This window comes from Branchiostoma lanceolatum, chromosome 14 (genome assembly GCF_035083965.1).
Source record: "Branchiostoma lanceolatum isolate klBraLanc5 chromosome 14, klBraLanc5.hap2, whole genome shotgun sequence".
NCBI lineage: Eukaryota > Metazoa > Chordata > Leptocardii > Amphioxiformes > Branchiostomatidae > Branchiostoma > Branchiostoma lanceolatum.
In genome coordinates this window covers 5,068,610-5,087,500 of record NC_089735.1, presented here as the reverse complement: position 1 = coordinate 5,087,500, position 18,891 = coordinate 5,068,610, and the positions used below count along the sequence as shown (strand labels likewise).

Sequence of the window (18,891 nt, the reverse complement as noted above, 5' to 3'; positions counted from 1 at the left end):
TACATTGTCACGGTGGGGGGGGGGGGGGGGAGTCCACGAGGACTTCTTGTCTTTTGTTCTGGACTTCTCATTTCTATTCCAAACTCTTTGATTTATGAAACATGCATTGAAACTTTTGCAAATCACAGAAGTTAACGTTACGAGTGACCTTTATTTCAAACCAAAAACCACACAAAACTACCAAAAACATAGTCAACATAAAGATCACAAAGCTATGTAAAACTGACCACTGTACACACAATGACCCAAACCAAGAGAACTTCAGACCAACAAACAACAGAATTCAATGCGTAGTTCATGCAAAAGCCTTTATTGGTTTTGCTCATTAACATGGTAACAAATATGTGATACATTCACCTCATTGAAATAAGCGAGAGGAAACAGACATTTATACACAGGGCAGATACGCACAGTAGTGAACACAGAGTAGGATGTTATTGGGCTATATCACATATTACACACATAAAAGGAAGCCACATGCTTCCTTACTTGTAGAATGCTTGAACTCTGCACTAAATACTAAAAGCTATGCAGGTAAGACTAAGTATCCTAAACCTCTAATGCATCATGAACTTCATATGTAACGTTGTGAACCTTGAGTGGATTACCTTTTAATTCTAACACAATGATTTTTTAATACAATTACAAATGTAGTCATTGAATTCCTTTGTTGATTTAGTAACTGTCATATCTATGAGCAATCAATCATGTTTACATACCGACCTAACATGACAAGCTTTCAACATTGATACAGTTAGACAGCTGGTATCTATTTCATCATGTACTGAACAACACTCTAAAACGTTTTGAAATTTTCCAACCCAGTATTAATTTTGTCTATGCTTTGAATGTAACAAGGGCAAGCTATATGATTTCAGACAAACTCAAGTGCATTTCTAAATGCCACCTAATTGCCAACCACTTTGCATTGATTGGCAACAAGTACATCAGAGCTCTTGGGTGACAAAAAATGCCAAAAGAGTTTTACTCAAAATAGAATGAAGTTTCAATAGTGTACTTGCTAATTTGTTATTGATGAGCTAAGTATTAAATGTTTTGCATTGTGCACCACTGCACCTAGAACATAACATGCTTTTGCTTCTCAGTTGAACAGGCCGACGAAAGAGCATGTAAAGAGTACTGTGATCTATGTTCAGTGTGTTCTTCTAACAATGATGAACAACACCAGTTTTCTACACAATTACACCAAAGTCAAGGACATACACAAAATAGTGCTGATACCGGTAGATCTACACTTATTCCCTTTGAATTTGCAAAAGTATTGCCAATTTGGAAAATCAAACTTATCTTTACATACCAGTAAGATATGTTTGTAAGTTATAACTACATGTACCTGGAAGCTATAGCAGAATTACACATATACCATAATGAAGTAGGACGCATGTTCTAACATTTGACAAGTCAAGCCTTATATATCCAGTAGCATGTTGATAGTTGACTTACGTTTGATTAGATTTTACTAAATTTGGTATTTTCCTTATAGAAACTGACCAGTGACATGACAGCAGAGTATAACTAAGAGCAGCCTAAAGTCACAAAGCAATTATGAATGACAATGACTTGACATCATACACTATAGCACCGTGCACTTTGTAAACTAGTCACTACACATAGACACATAACCTACAAGATTCAAGATGAAGATATTAATATGTAGCGTTCTCACAGGAAGCAACTAGCCTGGCAGTCTAGTTCCTTTTAGACCCTCAAATGCCACTTGCTTCTATGCCAAACACAGAAAATCCCGGAAGTTACGAATCGTCGCTGCCACCAACTGTCTCCATTCATTGCACGTCTAGCCAAAGTGAAGGATGGAGGGACAAGAGAGCCGCTTCAATCCCATCATACTTTTCAGTTACCCATCATGCCTTGTATACTTTTCTAACCAATCTTTGTCCTGCAGCAACTTGCATGTTGTATAACCTCTGGAGTGCATAAACAGTTGATACCTTGCAATGATATAACTGTCCACTTCAAATTTAAAACAAACCAAAAATGTAGTTTTTAAAAATGCAATTTCTAAAAATCAGCTTTTATCAAGTCACGCACATAGATTGAAAGAGCATGCCTTCTCACATATCTTGGTACCTCTTTTTTCAGTCATTACTTCCATATTTATGTTGATGTTTGATGTAAAACTTATGGTTTCCGAATTTCCAGTGTCAATTCTACTTTGAAGAAACGAGTGTTAGTGGTCAGCCATTTCTTCACACAAAAGCGACTTTTTTTAGAGATGCAGCACACTGTGACAACATTTACTTGGCCTTTACATTGTTTGAGACCAGCTGTGTTCATCAATGAATGTTATAAGAGCACTATGTTTCAGTGGCATTGGGAAATAATATCTTACCTATTGAGGCCATTGTGACAAAAAAACTGTTCTGTTCAAAAAGTGCTAAACAAAATTCAATAGAAATACAAAATTCAATTATTTTCAACCAATACTCAATAGTTTATATCTGTCCCAGATATACATGTTATTACATCTGCAATATCATAGCACATTACTCTATCATCTACTAAGAACGAGTAAGAACTGTATCTGGTGATTCAAAGGAAATTTTCAAGTATAAGTAAAACAACGAGTTAACTACTCTACAAAGAAGCTGGCTATAATACAAGAGCCAGGAGGCTTTTGATCATGTTGGTAGTACAAGTACGATGTAAGTCTTACATACCATATAACATTGCTTACAATTTCTTAGAATCAAGTCAACAATATTATTTAACATAATATATCAATACAGAGGTATGAACAAAACAATATCGGAACATAACTGTACATAATTTCTACACATCTTTCTGCAGGGAACTTTTGACAAGTATAATCAAAAATATCTTTAGCCGAAAGCGAAACGCAAAAAAAAGGATGTTTTGAGCTTACAAAAGTTTATCTTATAATTAAACAATTTGTAGTATATCTGTACCACAGCAAAACGTGAACTATCAGGAACTTATACATGATATGATACTGCTTGCAAATTTATTGCAATACATAGTCCCAATGGCATGGCAAAAAACTGTTTTCACCTTTGTCACACAAGTCAAGTCATTATTACCTTCATATGAGCAGATCCCAAGGTAGCTTAGCTTGCCAAAATTCCACATAGTTAACATTCCTGGCTTTCGAATCCACTGCATCTTTTGCCTTTTTCATTACATATATATGTCAAAATAAGATTATATTTATTCAACACATGCCGTTCATCTCAAATAGGAAGGTAGAGAAAATGCAAAATTTTTGAGAAAGCAAGAGAAGAGTGCAAAACACAGACTTCAAAATGTTTTTAACATGAGCAACACATCTCTACAGTAGTACATTGTACATCTCAGCTCTTCTACCATGTGGCTATCTCAATGTAGATTGTAGAGGACTTGGTTTTATAATTATCAACAGCAATTGCAAGTATCTGAGGTGATTCAGAATCTTTGAAAAATAAAGCGAAATTTCAACAACAGCTTGATAAGAATTTTCTTTTTCTGGGATTGCTTTGCTACCAAGATTTCCTAGCTTAAGAAAATAACTTTTGTATCAGTAGAGGAGCATAGCTTATACTATAGTTTGTAGTTTTGTTGCCTTGTAGTAAAGACTACTGTGGCCAAAAAAAAGTTTGACTTCATGATAATAGTGGATCTGCACAGTGTACTGCTAAACTTTAATGACCTGGCCACTCAGCTACATGTAAAACATCTGTCTCTACTGTCTTCCAATTAACCCTCCTAGCTACATTTACAAGTAAGCTATTCACATTCATTTCTGCACTGTAACTTTGCTTTCTTTTGCTTTTCACAAAACCAATTAGTAGATGTACACAAAACGTAAAATGCTACCCTTCACCATTCTTCACTTGGCAGTTTGTTAGTCCAACTTTTTACCTGTCACATTTTTGTATGGAACGCTCTAACAACTTGTTAGCCTCCAAGTTTCTTCTTTGCTTCTGCTTTTTCTAAGTGTGTTTAAATCTATTTCCAGAGCTGCTTAGCTCCAAGATGAATCATTTTCCTCAGGATTACTAGGGTCGATAATTTTAACATGATTGAAGGGGAAATGTCCTGTTTTCCCCTTGAGTTCTCCTTCCCACTGCCCGCTGGCATTGATCTTGGTTACCCGGATGATGTCGCCTACTTCCAGGGTCAACGCCGTCGTGTCATAAGGACTGGGGATTTTCTGTTGTATGACGCGCGCGTACACGGGGCCGTTCTGTGGGTTGGGCAGGGGGTGGGGTGTCGACGCTGCTGCAGGCGCTGCTGTAGAAGACGGTCCTGAATCACTTCTTACACCAGCCGCCTGTGGGTCGTGGTAGCCGGGAGGGGAGTGAGGCTGCTGGGGGTGAGATGGCGCAGCGCCTGCACGGGCTGTTGGACCAGGTGGCAGCACTTGAACGTACGGAACGGGAATCGAACCCTCTCTGCCGTCCTTGTTGCGTACAGTCCACCACTGGTCTTCGTCCTTTCTAACGACTACCAGTATTTCGTTCTTCTTGAAAGGCAAGTCCTCGGGATCGTTTCCGTCAAAGTCGTACAGCGCTCTAACGCATTCCTCCATGACGGCGGGAGCTGGCGCGTGAGACGGACGCAGGGGTTCTGCGGGTCCCCCGGGCGGGCGTTGTGCCGGAATAATCAACGTGGTCGTGTCAAGGTAGTGTATCTTGTAGAACTCGATCAAAGCCGGCAGGTCATCGAAATCCTGGTCACCAATCCGGAAGCCCTTCTGGAGTCTGTTGATGATGTAGTGGCTGACTTTGGTGTTTTCACTGACTGAGAGCACGTAGTCCCCGGGACAGCTTTTACTGTCGCGTACTAGGAATGTCCCATGCATCTTTCCCTGTAGTATGTCCTCTGTTTGCTGGCGGGGGATATTCTTAAAGTACCACTGCCCCATGTCATGGGGGTTGAAGTTGGATGCTGCCATCTTAATTGGTTTCTGGGCAGAGAAAGTGGGAAGACAAGAAAGAAAACAACAGTCATCATCAGCATAACAAAACTTAAACTACCGGTATAATATGTTCCTTCAGAGCGGGGGTTAAGGTGGGAGTGACATGTCTGAGGAGAGCCACATGAAGAGGATATTACATATTTCACAGCATATTCTGTAATGATAGTAGGGCAGCCTTGGCTACATTCAATTCAATTCAGTTTATTAAATCAACCTTGCAGCGTTACATAAAAGCTGAATTGTGTCGATTTTTACACAAGCACTATACACAACATCATCCACAATTAATCAAAAACAAAAACATGTTACAGTGCATAAATATCCAAAGTCCATACACAGTTAAGAGCAAATGTCTGATTTCAGTTCTACCTCCCAAACACAGGAAGATGTGACATCCTCTTACAATCAGAACCAATCATCAGCTACAGGACAGTCCCACCAGATAAGAACCAACAACATCCTTTCCTCTGTGACACAGCTGTTCTCTTCTACTCAACAACTGGACTGATTAACTCCTCCCAAAAAGGCACCCTTTCCCTTAACTTATTTTGAATCTTTCAATCAAGATGTCATCAAGACCCTGCAATTCACTGACAGTGAACTTCAAACTCAAAGTTGCACTCACATTTTTCCTCACAGAATCTTTAATCATGGATACAGACCAATGATAGGCATTCAAGATTGAGGTACTGCTAAGAAAATGGTTCCTGTGAGTATAAGTTAACTGCCTTTATACCTATCCTGATTGAAAGATGGATGGAACATTCCAGTAGATTTGTTCTCCTTTAGGGAGAACATGTAGTTCTTTTAGTTTTACTAAACAACTATCAGCATACGTAAGCACGTCGACTGATGATGATGATCAGCATACACCACATAGCATTTATGTCTGTCAATTGTTTGGCATTGAATGTTCAGTTCTTTGTGTTGAAAGAGTCCCAAAAATTTCCAATGTTTGTGCGAAAACAGTCATTGGCATCCAAGAATGCAAGCCTCTCAATGCATACATACCTCTAAATTTATTTCAATAGACAGAGGCTTGCCTTCTGGGAAATTCACAAAGTGCATCTGGGGCTGGGCTATCAAGTGCACAGTCACTGGCAAATTACATAGTTAGATTATGTTAATTCTGATATACGGCACCACTAGGAGCAGTTAAGAATGAAGAAAGTGAATCAGGTAAGGATGACATCATGACAGATGAATAGTAAGTGCAAATTTGAATCATAAGGGTGTTCCCACTGACAAAACTTATGAAACAGGACATTTTAAAATGATTTTACAAAATTGAATACATTTTTTGATCCCTCTTGTTGTTATAGCTAGCCTGGGTTTCATTCTTGTTAGTTCCAGGGTTCCCAAGGGGAGTATAGGAGCCCTGGAACTAACAGGGATGACACTCAGGCTAGCTATAGCAGCTGTTAGTCCAGAAATATGACATAGAAAAGGACTGTTATACATAAAGAATGTAATATTAATGCAAGGACATCTCTTGCCATTTTAATACCATGCATTGATAAATATACCTGGAAATCAAATTTCATTAAAAAATCCCTTTCACATTCCATTTCTCTTGCTAGCAATTAGTAGCTTTAATTATTAATTTGATTTCTTCTTAAATATTGAGAACAGCATTATGAATCTCTTAGAATCATTTAGCAACAACAGACAATGGAAACAAATTGGTATTCTAAATCAAAAATGAAAACCTTCCTGAAGACTGTTCCTTCTCTATATAGATGTTCATGCCACAAATGTTTCCAGTTTTCAGCCGTCAGGAAAGCCCGTGACCCATGAGGAGCTACCACACAACTGGCTGAGACATTTGCAACAATGAAGACCTACGACTTGACCTTGGTACTAACCTCTTCAGGAAGATCCCTGGTCAAGGGCAACTGGTGATTTCACTACCTCATCAAGGGACATGAATCTTCAATTTTAATGTGAAATTTGATTTGTGCTTCCTAATGATATATGGCTTAGACCAATGAGGCATGTAAGTGAATTATGGATCCTAATTGTTTCATATTGTCTGCTTCTTGTCTCTGGAGCTTGGGACATGCCCGAATCTGTTTTCTATTACATGGATAGGGACTGTACTTTTATCAGGCATGATTGCAGAGAACCACTTGAATAAAAATTAAGGTCCCCACGTCCCACTTGTGATTCTTACTTGGAGTCAGCCAATATCTTCTAAACAGAGACATATACTGCCCAAACTACTGGAAATTTTGGGTTCAGTATGACACACAATAATGGGTGGCTGATAAGGCATTTGTAACAATAATGGGCTGCTTGTAATGCAACCCGTACCTCACAGTATCTGTGTTTGATTGATTGTTTGACTTTTGTCAAACAAAATTTATTTGCACAAGAACACTGTCGCTGGGCCACTTATACTTCATATACTGTATTGAGTCAATCAGTTTAGAATATCTTGAAATGTCTTTGAAATAATGAATTTTTTTCTACACATCAGTAGTTTTCGAAGATCATAAAGACTGTATGATCATCTTTAAGTAAGATGTAACTCCTAATTACATGTGTCATATTTATGTGATTCAGATTCACAGAAACTGACACCTGTCCTGCTGAGGAACAGAAACTGAAGAAACAAAAACTGAAAAGGGCAACATGAACACAATGCCTAGAGCAAGGCACATTTGCTGTTGAACAAAAACTAAGTTACAGGCCTAGGGTTCTTCCCAGAAATTTAGAGTACAGTCTGTATACTGGTGCTGTAGGCAGGAGCCTTTTCGAATTTTGAAGAATTTCAAAATAATTTGGAAATTGGGGAAGAGACACCCTAAATTGGGAAGTTTGCTATAGTGGTGCTAAGCTAGCAGTATTGGGAGAACCCTGAAGTTCCAACAGAAATGAAGATACCATAATAAAGAGGGAGGGATGCTCGTTCAATAGACATTTGACATATCACTGTACTTGCAGGAAAAAGGATTTCTATGTTTCCCCATCATACACATTCCGTTTCCCTGTAAGTAACTGTCTCATTTCCCGGTCATGTGTGTGTTGGAAAAAATGTGCAGAAACATAGAATTCTTCTCCTCTTAAGCTGGTAAATGAACATACTTTAGTGAGCATCAACATCAAGTGGTGCGTTCCTCGAAAATCAGGAAAATTCATCAAGAGGTAAAAGAAATAATGCTATTGAAGACAAATGTTACTCTTAACTGCAACATATAGTCTCGTGTAGCAAAATAGATTGTGCATACGATGGGGAAATATCTGCATTGCAGAAAACGTCCATGCCAACTGGGAAATGCCCTGATGGGGAAACATCCTGATTCCGGAAAAATTAGTAATATTGTATACTATTATAATTTATATAGGGATTAAAACTAATCAGATATTGCCCTAGCTCAAGATTGTAAATTCAGAGTGACCAGTTGACTCACTCCCGTTTCATTTCCCACATAGTTAATATTTATTGATAATGTCAATGCAACCACTGTCTACAGAAAATCATAGCTCCAAAGTACATGACACCCAGGAAGTGAGACATAATTTTGTAGTACTGTATCTATGCATGCACAGAAAATAAAACAGAATCAAATGTGAAAGCATCCCTTAGATGCTCTACATTTCTGTACACAGTCTCATAAGCAACGACAGAAAGAAAACTATGACTTTGTTCTTTGTCTTGTAAGTTGTTGTTGTAAGTGACATGATAAAAATTATATTTCATACATGGACACATGCTTATGAGAAATATGACAGTGCTCTAGTTGAGCAGTTTTTATCATAACCTCCCAAAGCACAAACAGATGTCTAAAATGGTCTTGGTGATGCTGTTGGCTACTAGGAGGATAAACGGGGGTCGGTATGAAGCTGAGTTGATGGTATGAGCAGAAAACGTGACCAAACTGTGGACAGAATATGGCGAAACGTGCCATCTCTCTCCCCCCCTCCCCTCACACACGCACAGGAAATCATTATCACGGAACTGTCAACACCAAATACAGAAAATCAAGCACAGAATACTCTTATACTAGAGAACGCACTAGGTTAGTAGGGTACGAGGGCGTACAGCGTCTCGAGAATTCGCAGAAAATCAATATTTTTTGGCTCCTTTGGCGTCACTTTGCCCAACCCTCTGGCTAAAAAATCTTGTGAACTGGTCCCCACCTCAACGGCTAGTCCTACTCGCTAACCCTTGTCGCCACGGACATCGCAGGAACACGGCGTCTCTACAGCTCCCAGGCGGCCTCAAGCGTCTGTAGAGTCGGTGTGGGTGGAAGAAGGTAGCGAAGGTGTCTCAGAAGACGTGAAATTTGCCATGATTTTCAGCAGGAAGTTCCGACAAGTCCAACATGTCCTCCCGCTAATTATGGCCAACCTTCCCGGCATGCAGCGGGCTGCACAGGCGCGCTCGCCCCTCCCAACATGGCGGCGTCCAGGGAGAGTGGAGCACAGGTTCGTGAGAAAATCCTACTTTTTAGCTATTTCCTGGAGAAAACGTTGAAGAAATGTGAGCATTTTATACAAAGGATAATACAAGGTAACGTTTGGGATGAAGATATTGGACTGACACTCATCCACAGTGTTGTTTCTTAGGTCTAAACTTCACGTTCTGCTTGTGTTTGTTTTATTATTCAACCCCCAACACACACAAATATATCCCACCTAGGTCAATCCGTCTTGGCAATATATCTGAACACTATCACAATTGTAGTTTAGCTTGTGTTACAGAAACAAGTGCATTCCACAAAATGTCTGTTTATAAGTACACTCAGTCACTCAGTCACTCACTCACTCACTGTGAAGCATGACGTACACATAACGTTATAATGCCACCTGAGTACCTGACCGTAAACTCTACTGTACTCAACTCATGCATGCGACTCGTATTCATTCCAGGGTAGAATAAATAATAACCAGAAATGAAATGCATAATTTTCATAGTCGTACCCCTGTTCTTGTTGCAGCTGCTGGCTAGGCTGGGCAGCAGACCTTCACTGATCCAGCTGGAGACATCCCTCTTCAGGGCTGACGCGGGCCCGAAGTCGGGAGATGCCATAGAATTCTACGGACCAGAAGGAACGGCCAAGACGGAGATGCTGCTGCACCTGACAGCCAGGTGCATCCTGCCAACGTCCCAGGGAGGGCTGGAGGCTGGCGTGGTGTTCGTTGACACTGACTACCACTTTGACATCCTCCGGCTCGTTACAGTACTTGAAGGCAGGTTAGAGACTACAGACGAGGACAGGGTGAAACAGTGCCTGCGCAGACTGTACATTGTGAGGTGCAACAGCAGTGAACAGTTAGTGATCACTCTGCACTCATTGGAACACATCATTGCATCCTCCTCTGAGGTGTCTTTACTGATAGTGGACAGCATCTCAGCTTTCTACTGGCTGGACAGGAGCACGGACGACAGCATATCTGGGCAGGAGCTAAACCAGAGACGATGTGTTGACATTCTGTCTAGATACCTCAGTGACTATGGGATTGTCCTCATTGCTACTAAGCAAGCTTTGTTTGGTCACAAAAGTAGGAAGAGCCAAAAGGAAGACTCCACATCATTGTCCCCAAAAGTTGAGAAAACAAAAGTTGAAAATGTGGAGCACTATGAGTACATGTCCCATGCTTGGCAAAATCTCATAAAATATCGATATGTATTCTCAAGAGCTGTGAAACAGGATATATCTACAGAACAAGGGGGTAAAGAGATGACTACTTTTAGTGCAACTACAATAAAGCCAGGAGGACATAAATGTGAATTCACTGTGACTGAAAGAGGAATCTCCTTCATGGGATCATAGTTGTAACCACTGCTGTAGGTACAACTATTGCATTTTGTAGGACACAGTGTTTTTGTTAACTTGACACCTTTGTTGCCTTCATAATACCATTGTAAGGATGATGACTGAGTAAGTACATGTAGAAAGCTAGTATATGTACATGTACATGCACATTCTTAACAGTTGTCTTGCCTTTGTGGACCTATTGATGTATGTAATTTTGTTATCATTTTCATATTAGAATATAGTCTTAAGAAAATTCTGCCATGTGTAGAGATAACATATATGTACAAGCAAAACAAAACATGTTTGTCATGCCACATTATTGTTGAAATATCTATGTCATAGGCAGTATATGTGTATGACACCGGTATGGTATCAAACAGTATGAAATCAGCAAAAAGGGACTGTCACAATAAAAACCAGGGTGGTGACGTTGGGAGCAGACCAAAGCTAACAAGGCTTGACTCCAGGCTAGACCCTTTATACTTTCCTGTCACATGTTCTTAATGCTGAAAGACCTTCCTTGCCCCTGTCCTTAGTGCTGGAAAAATTGCTTAGTGCTGAAGGATATCCCCTACCCCTTTTCCTTAGTGCTGAATGACCCTCCTTATACCCTTTCTCAGTGCTGAAGGACTTTCCATGTCCTAAGTTCTGAATGCCTCCCTTGTAGTTATACCCTGTATATATTGCTGCAGAACCTTCCCTACCTGTAGTGCCGGAGGGATTTCCCTTTACCCCTGACCTTAGTGCTGAAGTACCTTCCCTGTTTCCTGATCTTAGCACTGAAGGGAATTCCCTGTACCGTCCTTTGTGCTGAAGAACCTTCCCTGTTCCCTGTCCTTAGTACTGGAGGACATTCCCTGTACCATGTCCTTAGTGCTGAATAATCTTCCCTGTACCCAGTCCTTAGTACTGAAGGGCATTCCTTGTACCCTGTCCTTAGTGCTGAAGGACCCTTGCTGTCCCCTATTCTCAGCGCCAGAGGACATTACCCTGTCCTCTGCACTTAGTATTGAAAGAACTTCCCCGTCCTTAGTGCTGAAAGACCTTCCTTCTCCCCAGCCTCAGCACTCACGGATCTAACCCCTACTGTATTCCCCACAGTTCTGTAAAACTAGTTTCCTCAGTTCCCTTGCCCTAGTGGGAAATTGTCTGACTTGTACGTACACTTCCTGCATGTTAAAGAGCATGTTTACCTACGCAAAGCTTGCACTTAGTGTAGCAAAGCATGCACTTTGCATAGGTATGGTAAATGAGTCTGGCTCAAATATCAGTGACGTATGCTTAAAAGCCAAAGTTAGCTTTGTCCCAACATTCCACATACCCATTAATGCATTTTGATGTAAATTTCCCTATTTGCCAGTCTTGACAAGAGTCAGCTCTGTTGCAGCAGGGGTAAGTTGTGTTTCCAGCTTTGCTAAAATGGTTTATTTGTCGAAACAAGTCTCGTTATGGTAGCCTGATGAAATTGCACTTGTAGTGGCCCGCTAAGACAAGGGCAGCTTCAGACGGTAGAGTTTGCATTACACTTTTGTTATTGTGACGGATTTCTCCTCAATGGTAACCATGTAACTAGACCCATTGCTTGACGTTTCTGTTTCTTTTGAGCCTGAAAAGGAAATTGTCTGGATATAGTTCAGATTTAAGTCAATCTGTAAACATTTCCACACTCTGTTTCTACATTCTCCTGAGGAAGCTTCATACCACCATACCTGTATTGGTAACAAGGTCTAACCGTAGGAAAAAGGGTGAATTCTGTAGTAATTGAAGATGTGTTTTTCTTTGGAAATTACATTTTGTACATATAAATGATATAATCCATGATTTGAAGTATCTGAGTGTGTACTTCGGACTATTTAGATTCCTTGGATAAAGATGTGGTCATGAACAAGAAAACGAAAAGAGGTTTCACAAAGATGACAGTTTCCTTGCTGTCTCAGTATCAGGGTATATTTCTACGGGGAGGGGGTTGCTAGCCCTTCCCCTGTAACTTTAACATGCTCCAGGCACCTCCTCAAACACGGGACCCCCATTTTAATTCCCTTCCAAGAGAGATACCCTTCCCAGTGTGAGGCTGCTACCAGTTGAGCTACAGAAACATCCCAAGAAAGCCCATAGTGGACATCAATTTTGGAAAACTTCATGCGAGGATGTAAGCATCGTCCTTCATTGACACCAGTCAGTTCAAGATATCTTCCAAGAAAGGAGCCAAAGTCAAATGCAACTGTAGATGTTTTCCATAAAAATGGGGTTGTGCCATGTTATTGAAATGTTGGCACTAGAGAATAGACACGTTGTTGAAGGTTAGACGTAGCCTGGGCGTAGTGTCATTTGGCATAGATAGCAGACATATTGGTATTCTTTAGTCTTTTCTTGTCTCCTAAAGATCATCAACAAAGAAAAGGTCTCAGAGTACTAAATGTATATCAAAGGTACTGCAGAGAAAGTCATGAGCAAACGAACATGTATTTGTTTGCATGCCAGAGTTTGTTTCAATTGTATTTGATTTCAGAAAAAACATCTAAGGGTAATTCTAACTACCAGTGGTATCTGACAAATGACACACAATTTGCCTTGCTGCAAGAATATTTATTTCAAAGATGTTTGCAGGATAGAACCACCAAAAACACTCTACATCTGCCTAATTTCCCCCCTTTCTACAAAAAAGGAGTTTCACTAAATTGCAATTTCTCACTGTGTATTCTTTCTTGGAAAGCAGTATCTAGCAGAGAATTACCTGTGGTGGCATACTCTACAAAACAAGAGTTGGAAAAGGATGAAACTCTTTTTTCTGCTGGTCATCATCTGGGTCTTGCTAGTGTTTTCCAGCAGGACACCTGCTGCAACGGACCATGCTGGGTGAGGACCTTCATTTTTATTTTACCAACTGTCTATTTGTATGGCTCTATGGGGGTAGACCTGAAATTGGTTATACATGTAAAAGAAATAAATACAGTCACATGCATACATATGAAGTAAGACTGGTCACTTTCAAATCAAAATTAAAACAGTTAACCTGATAGATAATATTCCATAAACCCTCAAGTCTACAAGCATTTGGTTACTTTTACTGTGGAAAAAATGTAGAGGGTTTTATGTGCTCATTATCAGTTAATATCTACATAGTTAATCGGATAGATATCAAATGCCATGCAATATGCCAGAAAATGCAAGAGAATATTTTGGTGGGCTAGATATTAGTCACCACTAAACCCAAATGGACACAGACAAAAAAATGCTGCATGTAAGTTGTAACATTAAAATTTGACTGTACATTTGATGGCAATTTAAAACATTTGTTGTTGAGCCCTACTAACTGTTAGACTGTTTTGTGCTATAAAATGACGGCCACAAAGTACTCAGAACTTCAAATGAAAATGTTGATGGTTTCATTGAATTCTGTTCAGATAATTCAGGGTCTTTATAATCAGTAGATGCACATGTACATTAGTGTTGAAAGGCGCCATTGCGTTATGTAAGTCTAATAATGTTACATAGCTTTGCATAGACAATTTCCTGGGCCCTCTTATTAAAGTATGCATGAGGCTCTTTCATGACTTAAAAGCATTTCCTTATATTTGATCTGCTGAAATAATGAAATTCTTGATTCTTGTTGGCTGTTGAGTTATATTTCTGAGACTTTGATCATATACTGGTAACCTGGGACCAATCAGCTTGATTAGAGTGTAAGATGTCCCACTCTTATTGATAAGTCTGATTAGTTTATATTGAATTTGACTCTCCTTAAACTAGTACCACCGACTTTAATAATATTTCTAAAATGATTGATCCATGCAGACTGGGGTTATTGACAGGATTTCAGACCAGTTCATTATAAAATGCTTTAATTATTGTGCTGTTTGTGCATCCGACAGTCTAACTGAAGCAAGGGAGAGTACCGACAAGCACCACAACGTGTCAGTGTCGTGGCATTTTCTCCAGCTTAAGATGGGAACTGGAGACAACATTGTGTTCAAAAAGCAGATTCTCCCTACTTCAGTATGTGATGTTGTTAATGTACCTGAGCCTGCACAGTAGATTCCTTGAATCTTTGCATTGCCACTTTTTCCAATTCATGTTTTCTAATGAGCATCACTTCAGGCTGGCAAGAACACTAGAATAAGATGGACAGCAGTCTGATATGATGGGCATAGTTGACCATGCTTTGGTGTTTGCTTTCCTGTAGTCCACAGGTTAGATTTGTGGTTAAAGATATTCATAATGTCCGTCCAGCCAGGTGAGGCAGAGCTCACATTCCTGAACGCCACACCAGCAGTGGACACACCAAGTACCGGTACGTGACCAGTTCTTTGGCATTCTGCTGTCATCAGAACTGGAGTGACAATTATGTTAACTATCAAATGGCTACTAGTAGCTACAAAAATGCAGACAGACAGACAGACAGACAAAAAACAATAAACCCCCTTTGAATTAGTAGCCTCTCCAATGACCTGGACTTTCAACCAACTCTGACCTCTATTTCCTGTCACTTCAGCAAGTCTGACCTTTGTGGTCATCTTCCCTCTCACTGACTTCCTGCCACTCTTGTTGGACCAGTTGGGACAAACTCGAACACACACCAAGACAAACAAACAAACAGAAAACATAAACGCCCTACACATAGCCAATGACCTAAATCAGTAATTTCATACATATGGACAAATCAAGCAATACAGCCTAAGAAAGTGTGGCTTAGGAAATCCTTTTACTGCAAGCAGTTTGAGCAAGAGATGACTAAGTTATGTAAAATTGGAGCCAGTAACAGTTCTAGAATTGTTATTACATGTATCTGCATTGAACGTTTTGGTATAGCTGTCTTTGGGTTAATCTTTATCTGGCTTATTCAATCACTTTGATTTCATTTTGACTGTTGTCAAATTTGTTAGAATGTTTGCTGATTCATATAAAATTTACAATGTTTCTTATATTATGTATTGTACAGTGTTTTCAATTATCTAAGACAGTGATATAACATGACAAAGAATAGCAAGAGCAATGCAGTCAACATTTGAATCGTGATGTTTTTTTTGTTGAATGTTTTTTTTAAAACTATCAGAACAGCCAAGCGAGACCATGCCTCCTCTGACCCAATGCCCTGTACTCGAGCTGTGTTCTGAACTAAAAAAAGCGGACATCAAGCCTCCCTACATCATTCAGACTCTTGGCTATGGAACTCAGCCACATCCACCTATGAAGTCTTGTAATGTGGCAGCACAGGGTGAGAATGGTAAGGGACATTCTGTTGAGCTGACAATAGAATTATGATTCTATAACATGGTCAAGGGCTCCTGTAGTATGTAAATCTGGGTTTAGTGCAAATATATGTAGGACAGGATTCCAGCCCATTCCTGTAGCCTGGTATGCAAATCTATTATAGCTCCCAAGTCTCCTTGCAGAGAGAAGACTCGGGAGCTGCCGGTATAATAGGTTTGGATACCAGGCTACCATTGTAGTACTCCAATTGCTAGTGCAGATTCTATCTAATCCCAGTATTTTATGTAGTATGTTTCTTCCTATTGCTATCTTCATATCAAGCCCATGTTAACATGTTGCTCTACAGCAAAGGCTCTGTTCATCAAGTTCCTCAACCTCACCCTTTCTGGAGATGATGACTTACGGATTAACAATGATGGAGGCAGTCGTTCCTTCAACACCAACTCCAACAAACTCGGTGAGTGACTGGCTCGTATTGATATAGGGAATTTGTTGTAGGTCCATAGTATTGTCTTGATTGGATTTAGATTGAATGATAGTTTTTTTAATGCCCAAATGTGAAGTTCAGTGGGGAATGGGGAAAGGAAGATATTGTATATTTTCCCAACTGCCAATAGTTTATATCAACAACTTTGATTAGTATCAGACTTTAAACATCTGCATTCCTGGTTCTTTAAGAAACAACTGAAATAAAAACATTGGCAGGCAAAAGGCATTTAGGCCATTTTGCTATACTGTACTAGAAAATTGTTGAATGGCTTCATAATAATGTAGTGAGTAAAAATTTCCTGAATGGGAGGCATTGTGAAATTTTTTTGGGGGGATTGGGCGATTCCGAAAACCAACAAATTAAATTGGTGTGGCCTAATTGTGGATGAATTTCCCCTCAGAAACAATCAAGTTAGCTGGCACGTCCTTCAGCGTTATCTTCAACCCTGCAGGCAAGAGAGACCGGCAGTTCACTGGATTTCAGATGCTGGTGTATCCAGACCACATCCAGCAGACTCAGCTGAAATATTGTCTCAACAGTGCCTTGTCAAGGCTGCCAAACATCAACAACAATCTGCCAAAACCAGGTCCATAAGGCTACTCTGACCTGATTATATGGATGACATCCATTCTAGCATTCCGCAAAATTTTGCATACAATGTAAAGATCATTTAATAACGTTGGAAATACTGTACGTGTAAGGTGAATTGGTTCAATACAATACAGTTTGGAAAGTAATGAGCTTTTCGTTTTCCTAACTTACTAACATAAGTTGAGAGGTAACTGCTCAATAAAAACTTGTATAAGCTTATGTTATATATGACATATTTGGCAAACCTCTGTCTTTGTAAATTGTCAATATGACTTACAACAGCTGTGCAGCAAATACATGAATGTTTGTTTAATGTATTTACAGAGTCTCAATGTGCCCTGGTTACCACATATTCATGTTTGACATTGTTTTTGAATAGAAATCGGAAACGTCTGTTTTGGCTAGTGTTACAGCGATGTTATAAGTTAGTTCTTGTGTGAAGCTTGAAAAGAATCAGTTGATAACAGTTAATGTAGACTTGCTGTAGTAGGTGAACAGCATGATAAGTCAGTTCCTTATTGAGAGGATAACAGATGAAGATGAGAGGTTTTGAGTACGGGACTGCACATTGAATAACTGTGCCGATACAAATGTACCGTAAAAATTGATTAGGTACAGGTCCAAAATACCGGATCATGAAGTACCGGTACTGTGCCAATATAAATTTACACTAAGTGTGTGCTGTTTTTTGACTGATCTCCTAACGTCATGGGCTCATGCAACACCAAACGTGACCAAAGTGACACATTGGAACAGCTTAACTAATATGCCACAGATCCTTCAGGCAGGCCGGGAGTTTTGATAGCAAAGCCAATGGAGTCTGGCAGTAGGAAACCTAGTTATATTCTTTGACTAAAGATACTGACAAGTTGTATACACTTTATTTATGTTTCTGTCATTATGGAAGAAGTTCAGAAAAACACATCTTAATTTTCTAAATTGTTTAGGTCCAGGTCTAGGTCCAGACCCGTACCTAAACCTCTGTACCGGTACTTGTACCTGATGTTTCGTTTAGGTACGCAGCACTAGTGCTGATGCAAGTGTAAGTCTCTGTAGGATATTTGTTCATGCTGACCATGGAGGAAATAAAGCATTAAAAAATGTGTATAACTTATATCCACTGTTATGGATTTCATGCAATGAGATTATAACTGTAGCTGCACATAATCCTCTGCCCAGGCTAAGTTCTGAAGAACTCTCCTCTGTCTCCTGTCCTTAGTGCTGAAGGACCTTCCCTGTTGTTAGTGCTGAAGAGCCTTCCCATGCACTTCCCTCGGTGCTGAAATACCTTTCCCACACCCTGCTCTGTGAACTGAAGACCCTTCCCTGTATCCTGTCCTCGGAGCTGAAAAACCTTCCATGTATGCTGTCCTTAGTACTGAAGAACCTTCCCATACCCTGTCCTTAGAGCTGAAGAACCTGTCTCCTTAATATCCAAGCAGATCTACACGGGATAGCTTATCTGGCTGACTGGACCTTCTCTGGCTAGCATATATGATTTTCGTGCCCCGTGTAGATCTGCTTGGAGATTACTGTCTCCTGTCCTTAGTGATGAAGAACCCCCACTGTCCCTGTCCATTGTGCTGAAGGACCTTCCCTGTACCCAGTGCAAAATAATCTTTACCCTGTCCTTAGTGCTGAAGAACCTTCCCTTGCCCTGCCCTTGGTGCTGGCAAACCTTCCCCACACCCTGCTCTTTGAACTGAAGAACCTACCCTGTATTTAGTACTAAAGAACCTTCTATGCACCAACTCCACCTTTAATCTATGGTAAAAGACCCGTGCCATTCTGTGGTCTCCAGCCTTAGTGGAAAATCTTCTCATCTTTCTGTACTCCTTCTCTCATGGGCTGATTGTACTGTTTGAATGGACTGAGTC

General features: G+C 40.0%; 1 protein-coding gene and 1 pseudogene across 4 annotated transcripts; one reads left to right on the top strand and one right to left on the bottom strand.

Annotated features, from left to right (window-relative positions):
- Nucleotides 1-291: 291 nt before the first annotated feature.
- Nucleotides 292-9,216, bottom strand: LOC136449119 (crk-like protein pseudogene; annotated as a pseudogene).
- A 65-nt stretch (nucleotides 9,217-9,281) lies between these two features.
- LOC136449120 (DNA repair protein XRCC2-like) lies at nucleotides 9,282-18,128 on the top strand. Of its 4 annotated transcripts, none has more exons than XM_066448947.1 (7): nucleotides 10,638-10,751; nucleotides 13,439-13,578; nucleotides 14,595-14,718; nucleotides 14,953-15,013; nucleotides 15,776-15,946; nucleotides 16,280-16,390; nucleotides 16,824-18,128. In XM_066448947.1, the coding sequence occupies exons 2-7, from the start codon at nucleotides 13,496-13,498 to the stop codon at nucleotides 17,015-17,017; spliced, it is 744 nt and encodes a 247-aa protein (XP_066305044.1). In that variant the 5' UTR covers nucleotides 10,638-10,751; nucleotides 13,439-13,495; the 3' UTR covers nucleotides 17,018-18,128. The 4 variants fall into 4 exon arrangements, with proteins under 4 accessions (XP_066305040.1, XP_066305044.1, XP_066305043.1 ...); XM_066448946.1 differs by having other exon boundaries at nucleotides 10,734-12,114; XM_066448945.1 differs by having other exon boundaries at nucleotides 10,734-12,871.
- Nucleotides 18,129-18,891: the final 763 nt, after the last annotated feature.